At 43.4% G+C, this 18858-nt stretch overlaps 2 protein-coding genes across 3 annotated transcripts in view; one reads left to right on the plus strand and one right to left on the minus strand.

Moving 5' to 3' along the window:
- Positions 1-1724: 1724 nt before the first annotated feature.
- GLRX2 (glutaredoxin 2) lies at positions 1725-9892 on the minus strand. 2 transcript variants are annotated; one of them, XM_031438364.2, is made up of 4 exons: positions 9798-9892; positions 6521-6584; positions 3716-3892; positions 1725-2877 (listed from the first exon to the last, which is right to left on the minus strand). In XM_031438364.2, exons 2-4 carry the CDS (start codon positions 6581-6583, stop codon positions 2746-2748), a joined length of 372 nt encoding a protein of 123 aa, XP_031294224.1. In that variant the 5' UTR covers position 6584; positions 9798-9892; the 3' UTR covers positions 1725-2745. The 2 variants fall into 2 exon arrangements, with proteins under 2 accessions (XP_031294224.1, XP_031294223.1); XM_031438363.2 differs by lacking the exon at positions 9798-9892 and adding an exon at positions 9178-9354.
- Positions 9893-14739: 4847 nt separating this feature from the next.
- Positions 14740-18858, plus strand: part of CDC73 (cell division cycle 73) — an 81158-nt gene continuing 77039 nt past the window's right edge. The window contains exons 1-2 of the mRNA XM_031438359.2: positions 14740-14915; positions 17466-17571. Coding sequence (XP_031294219.2) covers positions 14785-14915; positions 17466-17571 — 237 coding nt within the window. The 5' untranslated portion in view covers positions 14740-14784. The remainder of the gene's footprint in view (positions 14916-17465; positions 17572-18858) is intronic.

Here is an 18858-nt window from a genome sequence, read left to right on the forward strand (position 1 = left end):
ATTTTCTTTCTAACCTGAGGTTCTAGAAAGAAAGCAGAGCTGCTGAGAGCACCAATACCTAATTTTGCCTTGGATTTCAACTAGACTTTTATCCGGTTGTAATTGTGTTAGGGGCTGAATGTGTTTCCCCCAAATTTATATGTTGAAAACCCCGTCCCCAGTGTGATGGCATTTGACGTTGGGGCCTTTGGGAGGTGATGAGGTCTTGAGGGTGGAGGCCTCATGATGAATTAGTGCCTGTACAGTAGTAAGAGAGGTGAGAGCGCACGTTCTCCCCACCCTCTGCAGTGTAAGACACAGCAAGGAGGTGGCCATCTGCCAACCAGGAAGGAGGCCTTCACCAAGAACCAAATTAGCTCCTTGACCTTGGACTTTCCAGCCTCCAGAAACATAAGAAACAAATGTCTAAACCTTCCAGTTTGGAAATTCATTATAGCAGCTTGAGCTAAGACTACAGGAAGAGAGAAGAAATGTAAATTCCCCTAAAATCTTAGCTAGGATCTTGGAAAACCCTGATGGGTCCTCAAGAAACCCAAACATATTTCTGAGCCAGTGTTACTATAATGGCCATCACACACTCTGCTCTCAATACTAGGCACCATGCTGTGTGATTTACACTATTTCCATTTCTCAAAATAAATACTAAAATAAGATGGCATTATGGGTATTTTATAAAAGGGAACTTTCCAGTTCCAAGAGGGTTCACCTACCTTCTGATACACTTAGTGTGATTAACGATTTGAACACTTCCCTGTCTTGATCTAGTATGTATACTCACTGTTAAGTACCAATTAGGACTTCTTCCACTGAGGATTTGTTATGGTCCCCCATCCAAAGCTCTTCGTTAACCCCAAGCTTTGTAACAAATCCCTGTGTAACCGGTTAAAATAAAGCTCTTGGTCACCCAGGATTGGCCTGTCAGCAGGGCAGCTGCTCAGTCCCACGACTGCCCCCTCCAGTGTCATTTTTAATGCCACTCTCAAGTCCAGGTTGTCACCTGTGCTTCTGATTCCAACAACCTCCTCCTTGGGTTTGATTAATTTGCAAGAGCAGCTCCCAGAACTCAGAAACACTTTACCTTCTAGATTACCTGTTTGTTATAAAAGGATGTAACTCAAAGGACAGCCTGTTGTGACAGATGTAGAGCAAGGTATGGAGAAAGGGCAGAGAGCTTCTGTGCCCTCTCTGGGCACGTCATTCTCCCCGAATCTAGCGTTCACAACCAAGAAGCTTCACAAACCCGTTCCTTTGGATTGTTACAGAGGTTTCACTACATAGGCATTATTGATTAAATTACTGGCCATGGGTGACCCAACTCAATCTCCAGCCCTTCACCCCACCCCACAGGTTGGGGATCGGGCTGAAATTTCCAACCCTCTAATCACAAGGCTGGTTCCCCTGGCAACCAGTCCCTATCGTAAGGGGCTTTCTGAAAGTAGACTTATTAACGTAACAAAGGAGACTTTACCAGCTGTTCTCACAGGAAATTCCAGAGGTTTCAGCTGCGTGCCAGGAATGGTATGAAGATCAAATACATATTTCTTAATATAAATCACACTATCCCATAAAGTAACAGATTTCCTCTACTCTCTAATATAGTTTACAACATAGCAAATACGTAAGAATTTCTCATGACATGATGCAAATTAAAGGCCTAAAGGAATGATACCAGCTCTGTTCCATTTCAGTGTTTAAATTATCTCATCAGAATGAAATAGTCCAAATTCTTGCTTTATCAAGGTCTAATGACAATTTAATAGAATATTTAGGAAACATAATTGATGGCAAATGGCAAAAAAATAAGCCACCAGCTGTCTTCCGCAGGTCTACCCCAGATTCCCTGGTCCATCTTGACCAGAAAGCAGAAGCACGCCACTTCTCTTAAAATCCATTTTCCTCCCACCTCCAAGTAAGAGTTTTCACTTCCCAGCATCTGCCCCATGTGACTCTGTGGACTCAGCCAGAAAAAAGCTCCTTAGGCACTTAAATTCTTGTTGATAGGAAAAGCAGAACTCTCCACGTCACACTCAAGCATGGTTCTGGACTGTTTCAGAAGTTCATCCTCACAATGCTGAAATCTTCCTCCTTTTAATTTTCGCCCAGAGGTACAGTTTTGTTCTCTACTAAATCATTAAATGAATAATCTGATTTCTCTGAAACCAATTTCACTCCAGCCCACAAATTTACTTCTCTTACTCTAGAGGCACAAGTGTGACGGCTCATCACAATATAGTACAAGGATATCCCCACCAAGTTCACAACTGTATCAGAGCCTTACACTTCAAAGAGAACTCACACACCAGAGCTCACCACTAAAAGCTCTTAAGAGGCAAGGCGTTAACACCTTCTAAATACTACACAGAATAAAGAATCCCAAATGCTTACCTTCTAGCTCTTGGCTGAAAAATTCATACAGACATTCCTAATAAAATACATTCTTTCCTGATCTTTTTTTTTTTTTTAATTGAATATAGTCAGTTTACAATGTGTCCATTTCTGGTGTACAGCATAAAGTTTCAAATTTCCCGATCTTTTGATACAGCTCCACTCTTTCAGTTTTAAATGCCATCCCTTTTTGCTGAAGAAGTGGCAAGCAGGAAGATGAAATTTCCACAATGATTTATTGTTTGTTATTTTTCCCGCTTTTTCATGAAGATAATACGTGAAACACCCTCGAGTATTTAAAAGGCGTTATCACTTTAAATAGCTGAGAGTTCACGAGCAAAGTTAGGGGCACCTCCATCACTAAAATTCTTCCCTCTTCTTTTCTTTTAAATAACACTGGTGAACTAGCGGAAGCAATTTTCCTTCTTTGTGAAGCCTGTGGGTGTCAGTTGCCCCTCCAATAAAAGTTCCATTGACAAATATTCTTGGCACCTGTCGGATAAACAAAAGATTAGACGTCACCCGAGTGACAGAAGTTAAACACCACTCACAGGATACTAACAGCAGCTTACACTGTGGGTACTTTTATGGGCCAAGTGCCACACTAAGATCTTTGACTAATTACCTATTTAAACTTTACAACCCTTAAGGTAAATACAATTTTCAGCCTTATTTTGTGGGAAAACGAGGCACAGGAACTTGCGTGAGGTCACAGAGTAAATGACAGAGCTGGGATGTAAATCCAGGACAATGTGACTCTCAAGCCCTTCCTCCAAACCTCTGCGGCATATGAAAGGTAAAATACAGCAATCGCCAGTTATTAATAGTGGTTGTTTCTTACTGCTGTTTACTAAAGGGGGCGAGGACACTGTAAACTCCTCCCACTCACAGACAAACGAGGGAAATGGCAACGTTGTCTATTTTCCCGATAATGTATATTATGGGAAAATCTACACGTTTCAAGAATCTAAAAACGTGGAGCACGAAACCGTGCCTGTTAACACAGAAAACAAAGGCTAACCTCTGGTCTGCACTGTTCAAGGGAGGAAGGATACTGTCATCTCAAGAAAGTTCCAGGAAGACCTTAAAGTTCAAAGATTCATAGACAACCACTACTCACTGTGACAACACCATGACCCCACCCACCACACACACACACACACACACACACACACACGGCAAGGGTAAATATAAACCGAGTGGACACTGCTGTTCCCTAGTCTATGAAATGAACCTATTCCTGGATCTAGATTCTCAGAGCACATCTGGCTCACTCCTAACACGAGGGCACAGGCCTGAGAGACCCCGCTTACCACAGCCCATCACTCACCGTTCTTTCCCCGGTCATTCTGTACAGAGCATCCTGAAACTGGCTTCCGTATTCAAGCATGTCCAGCTCCACCACTTTGTAGTGAACATTCATGTCATGGAAAAGTTTCTTTGCCATGGTACAGTAAGAACACGATGTTTTCGAGAAAATCACCACACAGTTATCAGAAATGGTTTCCTGAAGTAAAACAAACCAGAAAAACAACAACAACAAAAATCATTTTAACTTTAGGCATTACCTTTTGGAAAGAAATCACAATACAGTTGAGAGGGTACGTATTTTGGAGTCTCACAATTCGGGGCTCCAACCCAGTCTCCATTGTCTATTTTCTCTCCCCCGTGGATGGAGGACAATATTATGTATTTCAAAGGAACATGGTTAGGAAAAAAGGATGGCACAGATGGAAAGTGCTGGCACTGAGTAAGGACACCAGTAATCACAGCCAGTTCACACACGGCCAGCACTTCTGTGTGTAGACACAACTCTCCACGTCACCACCACTAGCTCACTGAAACCTCACCCCGGTCCTGACATAGGTCCTTTCATCAGCTCCTTCTTACAGATGAGGAAAGTGAGGCACAGAGGAGTGAAAATAACTCATGGTCTCCAGCTGGTAAGTGGGAGAGCTGGGACTTGAACCCAGGCAAGTCGGATCCTACAGCCCAGGTATTTGATCTCTGTTATACTGCTTCTCGAACATTCAATAGGGTGTTTAGGAGTTAACTCCTTACCTTTCTTAACTTTCTTCCTTTCTTAATTTATTATTTTTTTTTACCACCTTAACCTTTGCTTTTTTTAAAAAAAAATTGAATATAACTGACTTACACTATTATATTAGTAGGCATACAGCACAGTGATCTGCTATTTTTATACATTACAAAATGACTTCCTTAACTTTCAGGGGCGAGAACTGATGAATGGTTTCTCTTTAAAATGTAAGGCCTTCACTGATCCAGGTATAAGTAACAGCCTACCCCTCTACTTCCATTCCTTTCCGAGTATTTTTATAGCAAAAAAAAAATGTCATTACTGTTTTGCTAAGGTATTATTATAGTCTGTTCCTGGAAAAGCTACTTCCAGAAATGCTGGTTCAGCAGGTTTGAGGCAGAGGTCAGAAACTAGTTTTGAAAAACCTTCCCGGATGATTCTAATGACATCAGCCTGGTTTGGAAACAACCCTCCAGGCCTTTATCACAAAGACGATGAGGCTTGGTTATGCATCTATGTCACCTGTGAAACTTGTTTTGTCCTGTGTTCCTAAATATATCAAAGTCCAGGTTCTTCAAGAGATTCTGAATGGATAGGTCCGGCAACCGGGTACCTGCCTCGGTTGTCTTATGTGGGTCATAAGCAGCACCTTCAAGATGAAGGCCAAAAATCAGTAAGCTGACCACCCAGGCAAAGTGACTGATTCAAAAATCAGCAAGTCGAGCACCTAGATAAAGTTATACCTGCTCTTGAGTATGAAAAGGGCGCTAAGGCAGTGGCAGCTGTCTGTAAGTTGGTCTATTTTTTACGCTTTCTCTTCTGCTCACTCATTAATAGTTAGCACAGAAGTCTCTCTCAGGGAGAGCCAGACACACCTGTGATGTACTAATGAATCTATTTTACAGGGGAGAAAACTGAGGTTAAGAAGTACACAATACCGGGATTCCATCCAACCTGTCCCGACACCAAGGCCGGGGCTCTCTCCTCACTGTGTTGCCCCAAGTGACAGACACCCCGAGACCCTATTTTAGAGAGAGATGAGCACCCTGTGGTAGGTACGCAGTACAAACACCGATGAAGAGGTTCCAAAGTGAGCTGAAACTCAAGATGACCGTGTCCAAATTTCTCGAACCTCCCTTTTCACCTTTTCCCAACCCCATCCTTGCTGCGTGTTTCATAGTTTTGTGCTCTAATTTTAAAAGAGGCAATACCCTCTAGTGCCCAGCAGCGCTCTCACATCCCATGGCTGCGAGGGAACACTTCTGCAGCCAAAGGCAGGAGTGGTATGTGGGTGGTGGTGTTTGGTGGTGGGCAACAGAGAAGTACGTCCTGTAGGCTGCGAGGGAAGAAAAACCTACAAACGAGAGGAATTTTCTGAGGCAGAAGTAACTGGGCTTTGCAGTGAAAGCAGGAGGAAGACAACAGAACACACACAGCACACTGAGAAGGTCATTCATGGAGACCGGCATCCACAGTAGACTTGAGGTGGGTGTGATGGAAAAGGCAGCCAACCTCACAGACCCAACGAAGAGGGAGTGAAGACGCCGTTAAGACTAAATCTCGGTTGACACAACATTGTAAACGGACTATAACTCAAAAAAAAAAAAAAAAAAAAAGGAATAAATCTCAGGAGGTGGAAAGGGATATCCGCGATTTGCAGATACTAACTGCTATATAAATAGATACACAAGTTTCTTTCTGTACAGCACAGGGAACTATATTCAATATCTTGTAGTAACCTATAATGAAAAAGAATATGAAAACAAATATATGTATATATATGCATGACTGAAACATGATGCTGTACACCAGAAATTGACACATTGTAAACTGACTATACTTCAATTAAAAAAAAAGAATAAATCTCATAAATTCTGACTCACAAAATGATCTAGAACTTCTTGGTCACGTGCATTATTTTGAGAACAGATTTTTAAGTATATAATCAATTTAGTAATTCAGTTGCTGGACTATGTCAAGTGTGGATGCTGATTAAGCATATTAAATACATAAGAAGATGATGTTAAGCATATTAAATACATAAGAAGATGATGTTTCCCCAGAGAAGCTTATAGCTACATGTCCCACATCACTCACTTGGATCTGAGTCACGGGAGCCATTGCCGCATCTCCCAAAGAAGATGATGCGCTGTTCCCCATCCTAAAAGGAATTTTAAAAGGCAGGGTGGTTTATTAAACATTAATAATAGTATTTCAGATGAGATCCATTTGAAGAAAACTCGATATGCAAATATATATCCAAAGTTATGAAAGAGAAAAAATTTGCATTTATCATCAGTACAAACCATCAGTTTGTGAAGTGTGTTTACTGATATCAAAAGGGCTTGTGCTTCTCTAACCAGCCAGCCTCCCAATGAGCGTGATTATTTGTTAAACCACATTTACCGTGCTTAGAACCTGGCACACTCTTACTTCTAAACCAAGTTTCAATCAGATTATCCTCATGATTGGCCCTATGACCTGACTGTTAGTTAAAAAACATAGCTTCCATTTTCTTATTAAAATATGCCAAAACTCCATGAACATGCTGGGAAACAAAGAAATATTCAAAGATTTTAAGGAAACTAAGGTATCTCAACCACAACAATGCATAGCTCCAATTTTCCAATCTGTAAAATGGGAACAATAATCACTTCCACCTCAGTGTTTTGTGAAAATTAAAGGAACTGATGTTCAGAAAGCAGAACAGTGCCTTGACCAGAGTAAATGTCTGACATTATTACTTTTATTTCCTGACTACGAAGACACTCATTATTTCAGTATTTATTACCCTAAACTGAGCTGTTGGGAGCTGCTGGAGCCTTGAAAAGGCATTCATTCAGTGCAATGGGAAAACATGGATGAAAATATTGACCAGTTTAGTATCATCAAATCCCTAGAACGTTCCCCATCCACTACATCTTTCTTGATCAGCCAGAGCCTACTGATGGTTGGAACGATACCAAATACCATGATGCAAAGTAACTGCAGAGTGAAATTATAAATCTAGCAAAAGGATTATGAAATAATAAAGTTTTCAAAAGGAAATTGCTAAGGATTAAAAGAGTAAGATAAAGAATTGAACCTTCAACTCTTTCAAAAAATATTCTTTATGATTATGCTGCAAAACTCAAGTTTTGATAGAAAAAAATCTCTCCCTCCAAATCAACATTTCATTCATTCATTGTGAGTGCTCTTAAAATTCAAATGCTGTTAAATATAAAAATCGGCCACTTTTTATGTTTAGTTTCATTTTTTTCAAAGATACCAATCAAAATTTATTCTATTCTTTAGTATTGTTTTAAAAACCCACTTTAAATAGCTTTTTACAATCCTTGGATCAGGAACATGTGTTCTACAGAGCCACAACTGCACACCTAGTAATAAGAAAGGAGGAGAGTGGAGGGTGCAGCTTTAAGAAAAGAGTCAGCTGAGTACCTAGGATCTAAACCAGAAAAGAAAAAGGAGCTTCAGGGGCTGGATCTAAGTAGGAGCTCTGATGGAATAAGTCAGCAGTCTGTTTGTTTTATCAACTAAGAAAACAAATCCTTTTCATCTCAGTCCAGCATTTAATTATCATCCCCAAACCCTCTGAGATTTGCAACCACTCTGCTTATACTACAGAAGCAGGAGTTCCAGTACAACTTGGTAAGAGAATGTTTTCTTGGTAACTGAGAGGAGGTGGGAAGTGCATTTTGAAATATCAGGGTCTTCCAAATTAAAGAGAAAGTTTCTGGAAGGCACTTTTCTCCAATTCTAGTTGAGCTTGGAAAAAGGTTGCCGCCTGTTAAAGAAAGGGACATCAAACAGAAGTAAATGTACAATAAACGTTTCACTTCTATACTTATAAGTCCCCACTGGCCAGGCCACATTTATGGAGCACCTACTATGTAATGCCCCAGGGAGACACATCACTGGAGAAACACAAAGGAGCCTCAAGGGCCTGTCAAATAGTTACTCTAGGGACTGGCACCTTTTGGAGGGGGTTCTCTAGTTTAGCAGAAAATTACTTTAGAGTTCCTGCAGTCTTGCAAAACTGGTGGGAATTATCAGACTAAGCAGGAAAGAAGAGACTCCCAGACAGGGAGATGAACGGACAGATATGCGAGCTGGCAGGACAGCCCGGACCGGCCGCTCGGCGGAAAGGGAATCAGCCTAGGCAGTGGGTCTCCCACCGCAGGCCTGGAACAGCGGGTATTCCAGGCCGGGAAGCGCTGGAAAAGCACCATCCCCGCTCTGGCCACAGGCGACGTCAACAAGAATAAGATACCACCGTATCCTCAAAGGGTTGGCCATTTAGTAGAAAGCGCCACTTCCACTTCCTGCCGTACTGTTGCCAGGTTTAGCAAATGAAAATGCAGACCGCTCTGCTAAATTAGAATTTCAGACAGTGAATTAGCCTAAGTATGTCCCACGCAATATTTGGGATACACTCAGACCAAATCATTATTCGCTGTTTATCTGAAATCCCAATCTATTAGGGCATCTTTTATTTTATCTGGCAACCGAGGGGGAGGGGAAGTCCAAGCGAACAGAACTCAGATATCTGTGACCTAAAAGTCACATGAGCCTTAAGTCTACACGAGCGCTTAGGGCACCACTCCTTCCCCATCCTTCCTGCCTCCCGCCCTCAGAGGGCCCTCGAGGTGACCCAGGACCCACCCGCGCGGAGAAGAGGCGCCCCCACCCACCGTCCAGATCCCCGCAAGGCCTTCGCGCCATGCCCAGCCTGTCCTGCCCATTGGGCCCCCTACCCAGATGCCGAAGTTCCCGCTGTACCGCCGAGCCGGCCGGCCGAGCTGCTCCCGCCCCGGACGAACCACGTCCCCGCCAGGGCCGCGCGTCGCCAGTACATGGTCGTGGCGCTGTGCCGCAGCGAGCGGACGCGCGGACGACCGCAGCAAGGCAGAGTCCGCCCCGCCCCGCACACTGGCGCCGGCCCCGCCCTCGCCCAGCTGTTCCGGCTTCCGCTCCCCGGACGCACCTCCGCCCGCCAGCTCTTCCACGCCCCCGCCCAGCCAGGTTGCTAGCCTGACCAAAGCCGGACCCGCCTCCGGCCTCCGGACCTGCCCCGCCAGTCAGCTCGCCCGCCCCACCCCCTCTACCAGGTCCCGCCCCCGCCCGCCGGCCCCGCCCCATCTCTTCGGCCCCACCCCCGCTCGCTGGCCCCGCCTCCTCCCTCCGGCCCTGCCCAACCAGGCCGCTCTCCAGCCCCGCCCCCGCCGTCCGGCCACCCGTCTCCGGGCTGTCCACACCGCCGCCGGTTTCATCCGCTGGGCCACCGGGTGCTCTCTCAATGGGCGGCTGGAACGCAGGGTCCCGGCGAGTCCCGCCCACTTGGGAACAGCCGTCCGAGTCCCGAGCGGTGCCTCACCTGCGGGTCTCCGGGGATCGTGCGGGCCCCGCACCTGTTCTTCTTAGGGTTAGAGACGCTCAGGCAGGCTCACAGGCACGTGGAGGAGTGCTAGGGGTTGTGGCCAACATTCTGACGAAATGACTAAGAATAAAGACTGTCCGACGCGGAATCAGGGTGCCAGGGATGTTTACCTAGGACGGTGGCGTCATCATAACTTCCTGCCCGACAGGTCTTTGTGTTGGTGAAGTAAGCGCCTCAGTGTGTCATCACAAAATTAGACCACTGATCGACAACTCATGTAAATCATGGGAATATTAGAGTTTAGGAAAAAGAAATCAGATGTAGAACGTTTCGTTCCAAAGAAAACGAACATTGTGTTTTCAAAATAAAAATGAAATTAGAAAACAATAAAATTTAAAATAGTCCGGGGTGTTCGCCATGACTTTGAAAATAGGCACGTGCTACTGGTGAAAGAACGGTGTCACTCAGTCATGGTAATAATAGCCCTTTGTGCGTCACTATATAAAATGAGGTGGGCCGGCCTTTATTTTTGTTTACTGAGGTTGCTGAAATCTACGCATTAAGGTCCAAAGTCAAATGGTGTGTCTAAAATTCTAAACAATTACTGGAACAATCCACACCTTTTTTTGATCCTTCTCAACTACTTAAATTTAAGATTCATGTCACCAAGTTACAAAATGAGATCTTCTATTTCTGATAGTTCCTAGTTTCATGTTGCATTACTTCATGTAAGGGTGAAACTGGTTGCAAAAACAGTCATTCTTCATGAATTCGAAATTAACTTATATAGATTACATTATATAGATGGCTTATGTTAAGTACAGAATTCACTGGACAGATTTTTTAAAGGGATCCCAAAGTGAGAGTACTTCAGGCAAAAGCATTATGCCTGAATTCAGCATGATATGTTCAACTTCTTTGTACTTCTTTGGGCAGCTGCAGAAGTAATGCTTCTTGATCATAGTTGTGATGTCTACAACAGCACACGAAGAGGCATGTGGGCTGTTCATTTACATGAATGGTCTGAACACAGTGACCGTATAGGTAAGTCCAGAATCTACTGGTAAAAACAGCCTTAGGAATTCTATCTTTTTTTTTTCATGACTCAACATGATGTCAATTAAAAGAATCAACATACCTTTAAATGTTCTTTCCAACTTTTTATTGAATTGTCAGTTAAAACTCCCACATTTTATTTGACATAAAGAGCGAGTGTTTCCCTTCCCTAGGATTGAAAATCACAAAGATCAGTGAATTATGACATCTTGTATATGAATGGGCCTTGAGGGAGGTCCTCTATAGTGGGTCCAACATGTGGACCTTAGCCATCTGAGGAACCTTAGAAAATTCTTCCTCCAAAGAAACTAAAAAGAGTGTGATTGTGAAGGGTCAGCTATTGTACTGGTTTCCTTAGGGCTGTTGGAACAAATTACCACAAACTTAAAATAACAGAAATCAATTGTCTCATATTTCTAGGGGCCAAAAGTCCAAAATCTGACGGGGCTGTGTTCCTTTTAGAGGCAACTAGAAAGGAGAAGTCATTTCCTTCTTCTACCTTCTGGTGGCTCCAGGTGTTCCTTGGCTTCCTTGACTTGTGGCCACATTCCTTCCATCCCTGCCCCTATCTTCACATCACCTTCTCCTCTGTTTGCCTCTGACAGGGACACTTGTGATTAGATTTTCTCTGATGAAGACACCTGTGATTAGACTTTCTCTGATAAGGACATTTGTGATTAGATTTAGGGCCCACCTGGATAATCTGGGATGATTTTATCTCTAGGTCCTTAACTTAATTACACCTGCAGACTTAGTTTTACAAAAAAGGTGACATTTACAAGTTCCAGAGATTTGACCTCGGTATTTTGGGGGAAGGACTTGTTTTCAGCCTACCACAACTACATAACACAAAACAACCCAAAGGAAGCCTGATGTTTCATTGAAGTCTTGTGTATTTTGTTAAAATCCTGTGAATTTTGCATTATACATGTTTTCTGGGTTTTACTGTATTATTCCATTCATCCTTCTCTATGTCAGCCTCTGTTCTAGGCACAGGATACAGACAAGGTTCTTGCTCCTGACGGATAATATGATATTTTCAGGAAATTTGTGAACATGGTGTAAAATTTACAGTTCATAAAGATGTCATATTTTTACTTTGACCGCACTTTTAAATACCCCCATTTGTAAAGGTAAAAACAAATTTATGTGTGCCTGTACATTGATGAATAATGACTACAAGAGATTTATGTTGCCTCCAGCATTATCACTAGCAGGTTCAAACTCCATTTCCAAAACACCTACCTAAACAGACACTTTCTGATCTCAAACCTGGTGATTAGTCGTCTGGAAAAGGCATCAGAATACAACTGCCCTTGGGCATTGATGGACAGATCAGTTGCTGGTAACTATGGACAAAGTGGTAAAATCCCTAGGTGATGATCTTGGATCCATGGTCTCTAACTAAAAAGATGTACCATGTTCTCCCCATTGCTGGGCATTTATCCTATCAGGAGACTTCGAACTGAGAATTGCTAGAAATTCTTTAGAAGCTGATGACTGGAGAAGTGGGAAGCTTTTATCTGAGACAAAGAAGATTAATTTTTCAGTTTTTTTTTCTAATTAATTTTCTAATTTTTCAGCTCTACTACTGATCTTGACTTTTATTGTATTTTGACACTATGACTGAACCAACATTAGTGGGGTAATTGGAAGGGATTTACAAACAGAATGATCTACAATTTTCAGTCTTTTTCATCATCTAAGCAACAAATTACTAATGAGATATCTTACTACATGAGTTTAGGAATCATTACCCTCAAAAAAAAAATTTTATCCCCAAAGAGAGACTGGTCACTGCTATAAAACTGAATGCTTGTGTCCCCCTGCTCCCCGCCATTAATATGTTAAAATCCTACCCCCAGGTGATAGTTTTAGGAGTGAGGCCTTTGGAGGGTGACTGGGTCCTTATAAAAAAGACCCCAGAGAGCTCCCTTCTTTTTACCATGTGAGGATGCCATGTGGAGACCCAGGTCAGTGAATCAGGAGGCGGGCTCTCACCAGACACTGAGTCTGCAGGCGCCCTGAGCTCAGATTTCCTGGCCTCCAGAACTACCAGAAATAAATTTGTTTATAAGCCACCTAGTCTATAGTAGCCTCTTATAGCAGCCTGAATGAACTAAGATAGTCAGTTTGTGTATGAAATAAAATTAAGGAACTCCTGAGGGGAATGTATTTGACTCTCCTAATCTACCATAAACCGTGACTTCCTTGAACTCATCTATTCACTTATTAATTTAACATTTTTAAGGAGCCAATAATGTGGCAAATAATGTGCTAGATACTCAGATAGGATGACACAGGCCTATTGTCCTTTACTTTTATAGGGGAAGGCAGTCAAGTAAACTAATGAGGGTAGTCAAGTAGTACCAGGTGCTCTGATACAAGCATAAATAGAGTAGATAGTGTGGGGGATAAATAAAAAGTATTACATTCTTTATAAAGTCAGTATTTGGGGTGAAGTTCAGGAAAATACCACAGGAAGGGGCACATTCACAGAATAGACAAAATTTCTAATTCAGTTGCAAAATGTCTATAGATAGTACAGTAAATTAACTGTATACTTTTATATGTATATCTCTTCATAAGTGCACATAATAAAATTGATTCTTTTCAGAGCAAGTCAAAGAATTTGGTTATGTCAATCACAAAGTTGACTTTTTTCCTTTCTGCTATAGTAAAAGGAATTAAAAAAATTGCCCCACAGGGTATGTTTGATTTAAGGTATACAGGCCACAGTATGCTGAATTTCTATCGTTTCCAGCACAGCAAGGACACTCCTGAGTCTTCCAAGTACCAATAAAAAAATCAAGCAACCCGAAAGTGTTCTAATTTGAACAGTTGGAGTTTGCATTCTCTAACTTTTCCATCGTCATTTGGAACAGAGTCATTTAAATGTAGCCTTTTGAGGTTGGGGGTGGGGCGGGGTGGTGGAGAAGGGGCCAGGATGGAAAAAGTCATCATCTCAGGAACTGAGGGGGAAGATCCAATATTTAAGACATTCCAATGATTTGTGAGCTTCTTTCTTTCACCTTCTTACACTAACTCCATTTTCTCCATTAACCAATTAATGCTGTGAGGTGTGTAACTTGGCCAAGGTCAAAAGGCAGCTAGTGAACATCAGTGCCCGAGATTGATTTCCGCTGGACCCGGTCTTTTCCACTGTGCGAAGCCACCAAAAAATAAAACAGAACAAAAAGGAAAAATCCACCCGCGCCCCCAAAACTCTCCCTTCTAAAGGGACCTAATCACTTGGACCTAGAGACCACTGGCGAGGCGGGTCCGAGCTACTTGGGAAGGTAATCCTGGTTCTGCAAGCCTCTTGCCAAGCACGGTCCTGGCTAAAGGAGAGGCCCGCGAGCCTTCGGCCGCGCTCGGGATGGGCTGAGGAGCACCAGCGCTGGCTCTGCGGATGCAGGGACTAGACCCTCCGCGCAGGTGCGCGCGCACCTGTCGCCTGCCGCGTGCGCGCCGCGGGGGGGGGGGTCGTGAGGTACGTGCCCCGCGCGCGTGCGCCGGACCCCGCTCCCTGTTCGTGCGCCGTACGTGGGCGCGGCGCTCCCCCGCTGCAAGATTCGGGCCGGGAGTCGGCCCCGCGCCGGGCAGGCGTCTGGGAGGGGCGTTTTCCGGGGCGGGCGCGGCGCCCCCTGGCGGCGGGCAGCGGCCCGGCGGCTCGCAGTCAGGCGTTCTCGGCGGGCAGCCCGCGGCGGGGCCTTCCTTCCAGCGCGGGGTCCTCGGCGGCCCGGGTGGCTCCTTCCCCCGCTGCTGTCGTAGGCGCGGACGGCTGCCAGTGCCGCTGCAGTTGGTTCGCGGCGGCGGCGGCGGCGGCGGCGGCGGCCGAGGCAGAGGCCGAGGCGACAGGCGAAGGGGGCGGCGGGCGCGGCGGCGGCGGCGGGGCCCGGGGCCGGCGGCGGCGAGCGGGGCGAAGATGGCGGACGTGCTCAGCGTCCTGCGACAGTACAACATCCAGAAGAAGGAGATTGTGGTGAAGGGGGACGAAGTGATCTTCGGCGAGTTCTCCTGGCCCAAGAACGTGAAGACCAACTATGTGGTTTGGGGGTGAGTCCGGCGCGGCCGCGGCCTGGGGCGGTAGGGCAGAGCGGGGCGCCCCGGGCCCCTCCTGACCCCTCCCCCCTCCCCCGTTTCCCTGGGGGATGGAGAGAAACGGGTGCTCCGGGGGAAAGTTTCTCTCGGGAGCAGAAGTTGCACTTGCAGGTGAGAAGGGGACGGGAGGGGCCCTGTCTGGAGGGGTCCGTCCCCCCAAGTCTTTGGGAAGCCTAAAGGCAAGGTGCCTTGGGAGTTGTGACTCTTCCAGCTGGCTTTTGCCTGTCTCTGTCGAGTGCTAGCAGTGTGCATAGGTGCATAAAGGAGCACACCGTCCGGCCCCGAGACATCTCTTTTTGTTCTTCAGTTCTTCTCTGTGTCTTTCCGAGATTGTCTGCTGGCCTTTGCAGCTCCTGGTCTGTTTCTTCTCCTTTCCCGATTCCCTCAGGAAGAGAGAAGGGAACCAGAAGTTAGGACGGGAAAGAGATTCGGTTACTTTGGAAGGGTAATCAGAGTCTGTGTTAGAGGTGAAGGTAGGAGTTTCCTCGGGGAGAAAGTTGCCGAGGGGAATGGAGTAAACTTTGCAGATCTAAGTGAGAAATTGATAGAGTGCGATTTTGGGAAATGTGCTCTAAAGAGTGTGTTTTGGAATGTTGATCCAGGTGGTGGGTTTTCCTGAATTGAAGTCCTTAAGGAAAACATCTACAGAGAAGTTTAATCGTTGGGGATGTTTTGAGTGATGTCTCTCTTATTGGCGTTTCATTGGATAGTTAGAACCCTGGGCCAGAACTTTCATACGCATTTTGTTCGCTTGAATGGGAGCTGGAGCTTTACGAAAAATTGTTGAAAAGCGAGGGTAATTTAGTTAGTTGCCTTTTAGTTTTCTTGTTTTTCTGGGTTCCAGGGCTTATGACTTAATTAGCTTTATGAAATGTTGATGGATAAATCATGTTTCCTGGGCTTTGTCCTTCCAGAAGGAATTTGCACAGGCAGAATTACATTTGATTGGATTAAAAAATTTCTTTGGGAGTTTCTTTGAGGAAAAATCTGTTTGAATGGGGCATCCCAAACCAGAATAGGTTAGGAGTCCTCCTCTGCCCCACTCACGAGAGCTAGGGGCTCAATGGATTTTTAACTGATTGTTTTTTCTTTAAAGATGGTTGAGTTCTTACGGTGTAGGGCTGTCCGTTCTGAGAACTAGAAAATAATTCTTACGACCCCAGTCGTGGCTTGGAAGGAGGTTAACTCAGTCAGAGGAGAGGAGCTAAAACATAACTTGATAAGAATCGAATTCCAGCTCTTGAGAGCAATCACTTCTAGTTGAGTGTGTTAAGAAAGATTTCATAGAAGTGAGTTTGGCACGTAGACAGGCTGCAGGCTTTTCTTGAATACATGAACGAGCAAATGGAAAAGCTTTAAAGGATGCACAGAAAGTCTGGGGGTGGAGTGGTGGTGGGTTAGGGCTTCCAGGATGAGGAAACTGTGCTTAAAGGCATGAGAGCTGGAAAGGAAATGTTCTGGCAGCCATTCGGTGAAGCCAGGAGTGAGAAAGGGGGTGCTTGGAATAGTAGATTTCAAACTTTCACAACAGTGAATCACACCAATAAATATATTCTAATTTAGTGTTAATCTCCACGTACGTGTAAGTGCGTACACATACATGACATTAAGCATTAATCATTGCACCAGTGGATTCAATTTTTTTCTTTTCTTTATTGTAAGGAAATACCAAGTTGTTACCTATGTGTTAAACTTCATAGGACAGTAATTGGTAAGTGATGTGTGGTTTGAAATACATCGATCTAGAAGAAAAGTGGAAATAGAGGCCAGGGTTCGAGATGATTATATTGGGCCGTATTCACATGAATTCAAATAATAATTGGTATTTGGCGTTGGTATTTCTAGACGGGGAGAATGTAATAGGAGTGTCATAGGCTGGGAGTGGACATTAACATTTGCTGAGCAAGTAGTGTTACGTGCTTGCATTAAAGAGCCTGCACCTGTAGACTACTTTGTTTTTTATCCAGGTAGAATTCATTTTGGGTGTACATCATTGGTTTAGTTTGAGGGGTGGTGTAAGAATCATACCTCTGAAATTGATTGTCGTGTTTAAGAATGTTCTTCAGGGTGTAGTTCAGCAGTGTCTTACTCAGGGGCAGGATGCATTTCTTGTAAGTTTAGCACCAGTGGTAGTTGTGAGGTTCTCATCAGGTTCGTTGTTTTCTCTCATGAATCCTCTCTAGTCTGTAACTGATGAGGTTTCTTTCTCTACTGACAAAGCCCAGAATCTAACTGGGGCCATAGTCTAAAAAGTCTGTATTAACAAGGTATGAATATGGTGTGGTCTCTTTACTTCTTGCTTTTTGTCATTGTCTACCTTTGTGTTCCTTTTGCCTTAATGACAGTTTCACTTATTAGATTTCATACTCTGTGTGTGTTTTTGTTAGTCATGTTAATAAGTTTGTTGTTGGATAGTGAACTGGGTGTAGATGAATTAATCCGTATAATTAAGCCCAAGGAGTTGTATTAGAATTGTGAGTAAAAATCTTGTCTTAATTATTTCAGGACTGGAAAGGAAGGCCAACCCAGAGAGTACTACACATTGGATTCTATCCTATTTCTGCTTAATAATGTGCACCTGTCTCATCCAGTTTATGTCCGACGTGCAGCTGTAAGTAGAATTCATTTAAAAACTTTTTGATTTGATAGTTGGTATCATTTGGCCTGGATAACTTCCCTCATGGGTTTCAGACCGAAAGAATGAAAGATTTGTATGAAAGTCTCCTGGAGGGTCAAAGTTAGACCACTGTGATTTATGCAGATTTTTTTAACCTGTGATATATTTTTTTATGTAAGATGTGGGTAATGTTTATAACAACAGATTTTTCAAAGCCGTGTATAAGGATGTTTTAAAAAAATTTATGAGCATGTGGAAGGACCCTGGTATTCAGCACTCTAATCTCAAGAAAAAAAAAACTTTTTTGCCATCAGAAAGAATCAAGATTAACAGACAACTTTTTTAAATGAATTTTTAATCAATTTAATAAACTTTTTTCATACTTTATTGAATGTATTCAGATGATTGAAAGATGCCTGCTTTCTGCATCTGAGTGTTTGAACATTACTTTCCTGAACAAGAAGTACATATTTAGTGTCAAGTATGTATCGGAAAACAATATGTAGGGCAAAAGTGTTTGGGACTTGGGAAATAGTGGGGTAAAATAGCATCTTACTGTATAAAGCTATGTTAACTTACATTAGATCTTTAAAAACTGAATCAGGCACTAATTAGAATATCTTGTTGGATATATCCATTCATTTTGGGGTAATAAAGATGATCCAGATGCTTGGTTTACGCTTAGATTATGTCTCTAGGGAAGGGTTGTATTTGTTGCTGTGGCCCTTAGGACCTTTAGTCACTTCATATTAACTCTTATTTTTCTTAAATATTTGACGGCTTGAAAGGGCCAAATTCTACAGTTCTGTAGTACTGTAAATACTGTTTTCTCCTAACTCCTTTGTGTGATTTGCTCTTTCTGTGAGCGGACCATTTCTGAAATAAGTTTTCCCGACTCATTGCCCCTGTTACAGTGTGAGTAGACGCATCCTTTTTTCTGCTGGTGATAACGTATACATAAGTCATTAGTGACCCAGTGCTGAGGCGTAGTATCATAGTTAGACACAGTAATTTTACCTGTTTATGATATTCCACATAGACTAGTTTTTAAAAACAAGCACAGAAAATCTGTGGGCTCTTATTTGTTTATACTCAGAAGCATAAATGGAAATTTAATCTAACTTTTAAAAACCAGAGTAATTTTAAGTGATTAAATATAGTTCATTGAAGAGTACGTGAAGAATGTTTGGTTCAGTGAAATGTAATCAATATAAGTTAATTAGCCAAAGATATTAAGGGTTCTTTTTCATTGTTACTTTAATAAAGTGACAAAGGAATTGT

This window comes from Camelus dromedarius, chromosome 21 (genome assembly GCF_036321535.1).
Source record: "Camelus dromedarius isolate mCamDro1 chromosome 21, mCamDro1.pat, whole genome shotgun sequence".
NCBI lineage: Eukaryota > Metazoa > Chordata > Mammalia > Artiodactyla > Camelidae > Camelus > Camelus dromedarius.